Below are 9671 nucleotides of genomic sequence, written 5' to 3'. Positions count from 1 at the left end.
CAAGAAAACGACCGCTTCCCGAGCTAAAATCTACCGAACGGCTGAGATCTGTTGCATTTCAATTCAACGGTGAAAGACTATAAGGGCGCGCGCTCGGCCTCGCGCAGACCGCAAAATTCACTCCCGAAAGACATCCTACCAAAGGAACAAAGTGACAATATGCCACTGAGTCTGATGATTTTGTCCAAAGGCTCCACCTTCATTTTGCTTTCGCTTCCAGGCTTTTCATATGATTAGTCAAGGACCCAATGAGCAAGCCAAAAACACACACATCAGAACCAATGCTTTGGTTACCTCATGATGAACCTCTCTTATTTCAAAGTACCCTATAGCTGAAGTGCCGTTCGATACAGAAAGGGAAAGGAGAAGAGAGGGACCGTACAGCTAAAGGAACAACAGGAACAGCAGGCAAATGCAAATAGTCCTCCAACTATTTCTTCTCTTCATTTGTTCATAATCCTAAAAGGTCAATCCGGATAAAATGCCAACCATCTCCATTCCCAAATCTCAAAAGCCTAAGATACCCAAACAAATCCCCAATTGGGAATGGTTTCTGCAACTTCCCATTTCGCTATTCGATCGTCTGGGGATTAGGCCGGAACCGAGAGATGGTTGGCAATTTAACTTGAACATTACATGAACATATGAAATGTTATTTCCAACATATAAGAGTATAATAACCAGAACCAGGAAGGAGTACTAGTGAGGGAAGCTGAAGACATCCGCATGAGCATGGTCTTCGACGTCGAGCGACCCCCGCGGAAGCCGATCTTCGGCTTCTTCGCCGGCTCTGCTCTTCTTGGAGTGAGGCTCTGGGGAGGAAGAAACCGAAGCCGCCACGGCCCAAGAGTCATTGGAGCTATCGGAGCTGAAGCACATTTCCATTACTCCTCTGGGGCTCCCGGGGACCGAGCCAAACTTGCGCTTGTTGTGTGGATAATTCTGGCCTCTTGAGGCGTGGTCGTTGATGAGCTTGTAGCAAGCATCGATCTTGTCCTGTTCAAAGAGCGATGCCACAGATCAGATTTAGGGTTATCTTGGTAATGTCCTGTTTTGAACGAATCAAGAACGAGAGGGAGGGTGGAATGAGATTTAGAGAGACCAACCATGCCCATTCCTAGGATTCCCAAGAGCTGGGTTTGGTCTTCGACACCGAGACGAGGTTTTAGGCCATTGATTACGTGCAGCATTGTGGAGGCAGCTATCACTGAAGGAAGAAAACACGTGAATCTGCAATCTGCGGAATGAAGACATACACGGTGCGTCAGAAACAGAAAAACCCGCAGCTATCCCAAAGGATTTCTACGCCGAATGCATCAGCTAAGCAATGGAGCTGGGCATTTTGGAATGGCCTACCTGAGATTACAGAGAGGAGGACGTGCTCGCACCTTCTAAGGAACTCCCAGCACAGATGGCCCGTCAGCCCCAGTCTCCTTGTCATGTAATCAAGAAACGATAGCGGGGTCACTGGATTCATCTTCCAATCAAGCGACGAGAGCACCAGGAGCTCCATTCTCTGTATGTTCTTCGCCTCAAAGACGGGGCAGCTGTCCTCGACCTGAAAAGAAAAATTAGCATAAAAACTACCGAACCCACATTGTCAATGAACAAGCAAATCAAGCGACGCCTTTTTCTCAGAGGCATTCTATCGAACAGCTGGAGGACGGACGCTTTCCGGCAACGTACTTGGAAATCAATGAGAAGGGGCACTTGGGTCTCCTCCACTTTGGCAGCGAGGGAGAGACAAGCGACGGCGGAGAGCTGAGTCATCCACGGCTTCTCTTCCTGCAAACGGAAGCCGCACATGAACCTGTCCCAGTAGTTCACCGCGAGCAGAGCCGTGAGAGCGGAGAACGCGTAGTGCGCGTGGACTCCCATTATCCACTCCACGGCCTCGCGGCGAGCATCGGCCAAAGACGGGTCGTTTTCCAGATTCGGATGCATGCCGCTCCGCTCCTCTTTGGAGAAGAGGGAGGCCAGCTCCTCGTCCTCCCACAGCAAGTCCTGATCGAGCAAGACTCGCGGGCTCAGCAACCTGTGATCTCTCTCTTCCGACAGAAGCCCATCACCCGCTAGCTCCTCTTCCTCATCCTCCTCCTCCTCCTCCTCCTCTCCTCCCCAGTGCTCCTCCGAGCAGTAAAGGGCGTCGAAAAGGAGGGTGCTTTGGAGCCGTTCTTGTTCCTCCTGTTGATGAAGAAGACGATGGTGGGGCTCATAACCTGCCTCCATCTCCTCCTTCTCCTCCTCCTCCTCCTCCTCCTCCTCCTCCTCCTCCTTCTGCTTCTTCTTCTTCTTCTTCTTCTTCAGAGAAGAAGAGGGTCGAGGTACGAGAAGACCATCACTCCATCAGAGGGGCAATGGAGATGGCGCAGATAAAGAAGGAACAGAGTTCCAAGAATGGCCCTCCTCTTGGAGCCATCTCTCTCTGTCTCTGTCTCTCTCTCTCTCTCTCTTCCTCTGTTTCTGAGCAGGTCTGCTGAAGGAGTAGAGAGGGGAACTGATGAGAGCTCCTCAAAAGGATCTGCTGCCTTATTTGTTGTGGACTTCGAGCTGCGTTTCTTTCTTTTTATTGCAGGGTGTCCTTTTGTGCGCGCAGAGAGAGAGAGAGAGACGGAGACAGAGACAGAGAGAGGAAAGAATTTTCTTACGATGCTCGAAACTTTTTCTAAACAAATTTGGAAAGTTTGCTCGCCCCCATCATCGTTAATGAAGAGCAGCTATGTAGTTTAGAAAGTTTAATAAAAAAATTTCAGATGGATGTTAATGGGTGTGAGCAGTGCAGCAGGAAAGATTGTGCGGGCTAAGGTTATAAGGTTACGTTTGGTCGTCCGAATTTCTAATCAAGATAGGACTCGATAGGATAGGATAAGAAGTCATGGGATTTTGTCATATCCTATCTACTGTTTGGTGAATTTCGGATTTAAAGTCAGATATTTTTATATCCTATCTTATCCATTACTTGGTAGAAACCGGATATCAATATAAAGGACATATATGCCCCTATGTAGTGTCCATGAAATAATATCAATCTCATCATCATAAAAATATCTTTGCGTGACCAAAAATGACAAAAACTGCTGTCACAAATTCACAAGGTTTGCTACTCTAATGCACATGCTGACTAACAATACTAGCCAAAAATTGATCTTAGCAGAAATATGTGGTGCTTCGGGAACTCAATGGAGAACAAAGGGGCAGAAGGCGGATTCTGGAAGCCTAGAAGAGAACCCCGTGATATAGTTGGTGATGCTTCGGTCAATGGTCGAGTAGCAACTCATGAATTCTATGAAGAACGAGGCCCGCATGTTGAAAAAACTAATTGGTTGATGCTGGAGGACTATATAACTTTGAAGGTGTTAAGAGAAGCTGTTTTGGCAAAGTATTACCCGAATTCCACGTTGTCTATGCTAATTCATGGATGTATTTTTACTCTACTGCCAGTCAATGGCCAGTTTAGGTTGGATTTCGTGCAAGATGCTAATTCACTCTGCAAAGTCTTCTTTAATAGTAGCTCGCCACCGTCTGACAGTAAAATGCTGCAAAATGTTGCGGGTACTGAGATCCATTGAGAAAATTACGTTTACTCACTACCTCCAGATAATTTCAGCATACCTACCGAGCAATGTGTAACCAACCAGATTTCATGGATTGAAGCACGAATTCACCAAGATGGAGCTTCAATTCATCAGATTAGAGCTACAGAGAAGAAGACGTTTCAACTCTCGCTACTTTCGTAGTTTGGTTTCGTGAAACTTCGATGTGAGAGGAGTCGCACATGTGAACAAGAAGAAAGAAAAGAAGAGTGTAGGGTTTTCTGAAAAATAGCTAGACAAGAGAAATCCTATCCGGATCTATCCCATCTCCCCCCTAGGATTTTTTTATCCGGGCTATATCCCCTTTATATTCGACTTTATCTTATACTAGAGATTTACCAAACACATGATAGGATAAAAAATATCATATCCTGATTTTTATCCTAATGACCAAACGCACCATAATAGTGTATTCGCATAAGAACAAACACGTAACTTTGGAGGAGATGAGATGGCGAGAGTTTTATGTGTACAATAACATCACGTGTTTTACTTGGGAGTAGAAAAATGTCCCACCATATCAAACCATGTTTTACTTGGATTATCGTGGACAATATCGAGTGGCGTTCCTCTCGCCCGCTAGTTGATGCCCCAACTCTCGAAAGTTCGCAATTTGAGCATTCCTCTCGGGGAATCCGCGCCGTACTATCAAGTTGGATCGTCACGGATCGGAGGGATCAGTGACGCTCCTCTTAGGAATAGTGATCGGGTTAGAGTGATCAGATAATGTGCATCTCTTGACAGGCTTTCGGGCTATTAAAGAAGTGCATCGCGAGGTTGGGTTCATCTACTTCTCGAGTATCTTTGACACGCTCCCGTTTTTTCTAAGGGGAATGGTTACCAAAAATCATAAACTATACCCACCGTGACATGTTTATCTTAAATTTTAGTCTGTGACACAAAAAATCCAAAATTTATATCTGTGAAATACATTTACCCCCCGTCAAAGTTATATGTCAATGGGAACCGTTATAAATCTATCTATATAGACGCCAGAAAGCAAACGGTGTTGATAGGCGTCCACGTTGCTTAAGTTTTGGCCGAAAAATCATCAAATGAAAACTTTGACAGAGGGTAAATATGTCACGTAGATATAAATTTCGAATTCTTTTATATCACAAGAAAAAGTTTAGGATATAGATATAGTTTGAAGTTTTTTATATTACAAAAAAAGTTCAGAGTAAATATGCATTGTGGGTATAATTTAGGGTTTTTTCTAACTTTTTCCCACTGTATTATCAAGTCAGACCATTATGAATCAGCAATACTCCTCTTAGGAATAGTTATCAGGTCAGAAGGATCAAACAATGTGCATTTTTTTCACAGGTTTTTAGGGTTTTAAAAAGTGCATCGCAAGGTTGGGTTCAACTCCTTCTTAAGTAGCCTCGACATACGCTCTTGTTTTTTTTTTTTGATAATAACATAAATAGTCTCTGAACTTTTTTTCAATATGCAATGTGATCCATAAATTTTTTATTTATTCAATATAATCCATAAAGTTTAGCTTAATATGCAATGTGATCCCTGAACTTTTAATTTGTTCGGTGTGGTCCTTGAACTTTTGATACATGTTCAATGTAGTCCTTGAATTATATGAAAATGTTCAACATAGTCCCTAAACTTGAATTAATTTAGGGACTACATTAAACATTTTCATATAATTCAGGGACTAAATTAAATATGTACTAAATGTTTAGTGACGATATCGAACAAATTAAAAGTTCAAGAACCACATTACACATTGGGTTAAAATTCAAGGACCACATTGAACAAATTAAAAGTTTAGGGACCACATTGCACATTATGTCAAAATTTAGGGACTGTTTGTGTCATTTTCTTTTCTTTTTTTTTCCTCATGTAGAACTTAGTTCATTCTCTCTATTTTTGCTGTGCTAGAATTTTACCAGTTGAAGAGAAACAAGCCACACACATCGAGAATTTTTACCGGCAAAATTTGTAATTGATGCTTAAACAAACCAACCATCCATAGCACGAGCCCCACTTGATTGAGCACTCAATCAAAATTTGCCACGTCACTTAGTAAAAAAAAATTAGAGTAAGATTTCTTAGTGCATCTAACATTCTCAACAAAATACACCATCGTAGAAGTCAGTGGGATCCCTTAGTAAACCAATCTAATCTAAGAGCGACTGCGAAGACGAAAGAGGTCATTTAGCCCAAAAGCATAAGAGCAACAGTAAGGGGAATAAAAATTTAATAAAAAAGTTGCGTTAGAATCATGGCCATATGCGATTTTGGAAAAATAACACAAATGATTTCCAAATTTTGACCTGATATGCAGTGTGATCGCCGAACTTTTAAATTATTCAATGTGATCCATAGATTTTTTATACATGTTCAGTTTAATCCTTAAACTATATGAAAATGTCCAATGTTGTCCCTAAACTTGAATTAATGGAATGACGATATTGAACAATTTCATATAGTTCATGAACTAAATTGAACGTGTACCAAAAGCTCAAAAATCATATTAAATATATTAAAAGTTCAGGGACCATATTACACATCGGGCAAGAAAGTTCACGGACCACATTGAACAAATCAAAAATTCATTGACCATTTATATCATTATCTCCGCAACTTTTAGCTCGACGCGACTCCACTTCCTTTGCGATTTTTCAAAAGCCCTGCATTTCCCCTTGTTGCTTCTGATCATTTACTACACGAAGCCAACCATGAAAATTTGGATTTTCTGAACCGTGGAGATTTGGAGATTTCAATGTGCCTTTTTCTCTCGTTTTGACCTTTTTTTCTTTTATTGGCAAAAGGGAGGAAACAGGTGGACGGTGCCGGGGATCTCCTATGGATGTTATCACAAGGGTCCTGCGTTCGTTTGCTACATGAACTGAACTTGTGACCTCACGGAAGATAAATAATGTCTTTACCATAGGCCAATCACCTTGGTGGTAATGTGTTTCTTAAGCAAACGAATTAAAATCGTGAACAGAAAAGTAGGGAATGTCCCCGAGTCCCATCCGGCGATGACCTGTGTTGTTATCGCCATTAAATGATTGGGGCTTTTCTTTTTCGCCTAAAAAGTTTCCTAGACATCGACACGCTCAAACATAGATTGAGTCGATTAAGACATGCCCGACATGAAGTTGTTTTTGGCATGAAACTTATGGAATGCGATACGCCGCCGGCATTACAATTGCAATATTTGATTGGATAAGTGGCCGTTATTACTCTGTAATGATTTTCAAACATGTTAGTACTAGCGGTAACTGATTACACTGTATCATAACGATGTAGTACGTGACATGATATAAGTGTTACATGATTGATTTTCTCCGAAGTCGAAACCGTGATCACGTGCAAGTTTTTTGGGGGCAGATTAGTAACTTGCAGCCAGTCTTAAGGATATTAAATTAATTTTAAAATTAATAAATAAAGGTCCGAAATTTAGTGGGCCGAAATAAAGTTCAAACCCCAATATGACGTTGATGGGCTGAGAGTCCCCCATAGACTTGACGGGATCGCAAAATATCGATATTGCCCCTAAATTTTAAGAAAAATGAAAATTTATTATTATAAAAATTTCTGGTGGTTCTACACAGTGCTTAATTATCTTAATTATCTGGTGATCTTTCATAAACCCGATGTGGATGGGCAATCAGGAAAATCGTTTAAATAATTGTTAAAAAAATTTCATGCAGGATCGATGTCTGGGAAAATTCGTAGTTTATTACAAATTAATTTTAATAGTTCAAAATTGACGTATCTTTAATAAAGAAAATTCCCGATTTTCCCCTTCTTTTTTCCCCTTGGTTATGTGTATAATTTGCACGGGACTAGTCGGATTTACAAGTCACTCACCACTTGCTTTTAAGGTATTTGGTTTAAAATTACCGTGATAAAAACAAATGAATACCGACAAAATTTGTCTTAAACTGTTTGTTTGGACTTACATAACTTTACTTTTCCAGCAAAACTTTTAAAATATTATTCCGATCACATAAAATCGTGAAAAAATCACATGTAAGTCTAGTTGTCAACGTTTAAGTGTTGAGAAAATTTCAAGTAGTTTCGGATTCAACGAACAAAAAAAAAGTCAAAGTGTGTGAGTTGCGACACTAAATTGTATTACTAGATTAAAGAAATTGAATATAGGGAAAATACCATAAAAAACCTTAAACTATGTCACTTGTGACAAATTTACCCTGAACTTTTTTTTGTGACACGGAAAACCTCAAACTATATCACTTGTGATAAATTTACCCTGAACTTTTTATTGTGACATGAAAAATCCCAAACTATGCCACTTGCGACACATTTATCCCACAATACTTTAGCTCATGGACATTTTCGTCTTTTTCCTTTTTCTATTTTTTTCTCCTTTTTTCTTTTCTTTTCTTCTCCGGCGGAGGGAAGCCGGCGAGGGCTGCTCTCGCTGGATCCAGCAAGGGTCGCCCTCACCCGCCCAGGCGAGGGCAGTCCTCGCTGGCCTCCCTCTGCCGGAGAGAAGAAAAGAAAAAAGAAAGGAAAAAAAACAGAAAAAGGAAAAAGACGAAAATGTCCATGTGCCAAAGTATTGTGGGGTAAATGTGTCACAAGTGGCATAATTTGGGATTTTTCACGTAACAAAAAAAAGTTCAGGGTAAATTTATTACAAGTGGCATAGTTTGGGGTTTTTCGTGTCACAAAAAAAAGTTCATGATAGATTTGTCACAAATGACATAATTTAGGGTTTTTGGTAATATTTTCCATTGAATATATTCCCTTATCTTTTAGCGTCTCTAGCTTTACTCACGAACTATTCGAACTTAATCATAGGCCTCTCAAATTCGACTCAATTTATTTTGAGCATGAATTTTGCCCGAGCTACGAAATTGACCCGAGTCCATACAAATTTTTTTTTTCACCTGGCCCCCAAAGAAAAAATGTCCTCGAACGTTGAAATGGAAATTGCACAAGTTCAATGAGTGTCTCTTTGTCAGTCGTGTTCTCTTATACCGGCATCTCGATCCATAATTTTCTATCATCGATGCATAGTTAGGAGATGTACATCTAAAGCGATAGGTTAAGATCGCCATAGAAGTACCGTGCTGGGCAAGGGATCCACGCTCCTCTGCACGTAATCTAATTTGGGTTCATATGATCCGAGGGCAAAAATACCATCCATTACAAAAGAAAAAAAAACAACTAAAATCTTAAGAATTCTAACGGTATGTTTGTTTCAGGAAAATTTCGCGATAAAGGAAATTACTTTTGGGGAAATTATTTTCAGGAAAATGTTTTCTCCTTTTCAAGTTGGGAAATTTCATTTTTCTTATCTTTAAGCATGCATATTATCTTTAACCATAAATGATTTTTCATTAACCGATCATTTTCGGCAAACTAAATGGGCGAAAAATCGAAAAAAATTAATTCATGAAAAATTCTTTCACTTAAACAAACAAACCTTAAATATAATTATTCTCCGGGTGCAAATTCAAATTAATTATTTGAGATTCTTGAAACTAGGCTAGTTCTGCAACAGCAGAACTGTAGAGAGAAAGAGAGAGAGAGAGAGAGAGAGTCAGCTTTGAAGCAGCTCGCACGAACCTTCCTTTTTGTTGGTGAGTAACTTATGGCCCGAACCGTCGCCCGAACTGCTGCAGATTTAAATGTACGAACTTCTTCTCTCTATCTCCCTCGATTCTTTTGCCTATTGCCACCCACAGATACAGAAAGAGAGAGAGAGTACGTAATGCATCACTGTGAATATTTTCTCGTGAATATTCAAAGACTCTCTCTCTTCGGTCCTTTGCTTTGCTTGACGGGGCAGAACTGAAACGTTGCTTTCTCTCCCTCTCTCTTTTCTTTCTTTCTTTCTTTTTCCTACCACTTCTTTATGGGCTCGCTCTCCAAGAAATGCATGCACCTACCCTCTCTGTCTGTGCGAGTGTGTTTGTTTGTGTGAGGGAGAGGCGCAGGCGTTATGAAATGACAGGGAAAAAGTGCAATGCGTGGTGAAAGCAGTGCAGAATCCATGGGACTCGAGAGAGAGAGAGAGAGAGAGACAGAGTGTGTGGTAATGGAGGTGGGGAGATGATGCAGATGCGGAGATCGTGTTTG

The 9671-nt window shown here is 40.8% G+C and overlaps 1 protein-coding gene across 1 annotated transcript; it reads right to left on the bottom strand.

Annotated features, from left to right (window-relative positions):
• Positions 1 to 550: 550 nt before the first annotated feature.
• On the bottom strand, positions 551 to 3645 carry LOC115685628 (cyclin-D3-1-like). Its single transcript, XM_030610714.2, has 5 exons — positions 3617 to 3645; positions 1687 to 2341; positions 1357 to 1558; positions 1107 to 1237; positions 551 to 996 (listed from the first exon to the last, which is right to left on the bottom strand). The coding sequence occupies exons 1-5, from the start codon at positions 3643 to 3645 to the stop codon at positions 700 to 702; spliced, it is 1314 nt and encodes a 437-aa protein (XP_030466574.1). The 3' UTR covers positions 551 to 699.
• Positions 3646 to 9671: the final 6026 nt, after the last annotated feature.

The sequence above is a fragment of the Syzygium oleosum genome, unplaced genomic scaffold (genome assembly GCF_021117445.2).
Source record: "Syzygium oleosum isolate NSW1041296 unplaced genomic scaffold, Sole_v2.1 Sole_v2.05, whole genome shotgun sequence".
NCBI classification, from domain to species: Eukaryota; Viridiplantae; Streptophyta; class Magnoliopsida; order Myrtales; family Myrtaceae; genus Syzygium; species Syzygium oleosum.
Note: the sequence above shows the minus strand (reverse complement) of the source record. Positions and strands in the feature narration are given on the sequence as shown.

Excerpts from the sequence above, each read along its gene's own strand:
- LOC115685628 (XM_030610714.2), bottom strand. The coding sequence starts at position 3,645 with ATGAAATCTGGTTGGTTACACATTGCTCG. Across the intron at positions 1,559-1,686 it reads CCCTTCTCATTGATTTCCAA|GTCGAGGACAGCTGCCCCGT; the intron begins GTACGTTGCCGG and ends TTTTCTTTTCAG. Across the intron at positions 1,238-1,356 it reads CCTCCTCTCTGTAATCTCAG|ATTGCAGATTCACGTGTTTT; the intron begins GTAGGCCATTCC and ends TTCATTCCGCAG.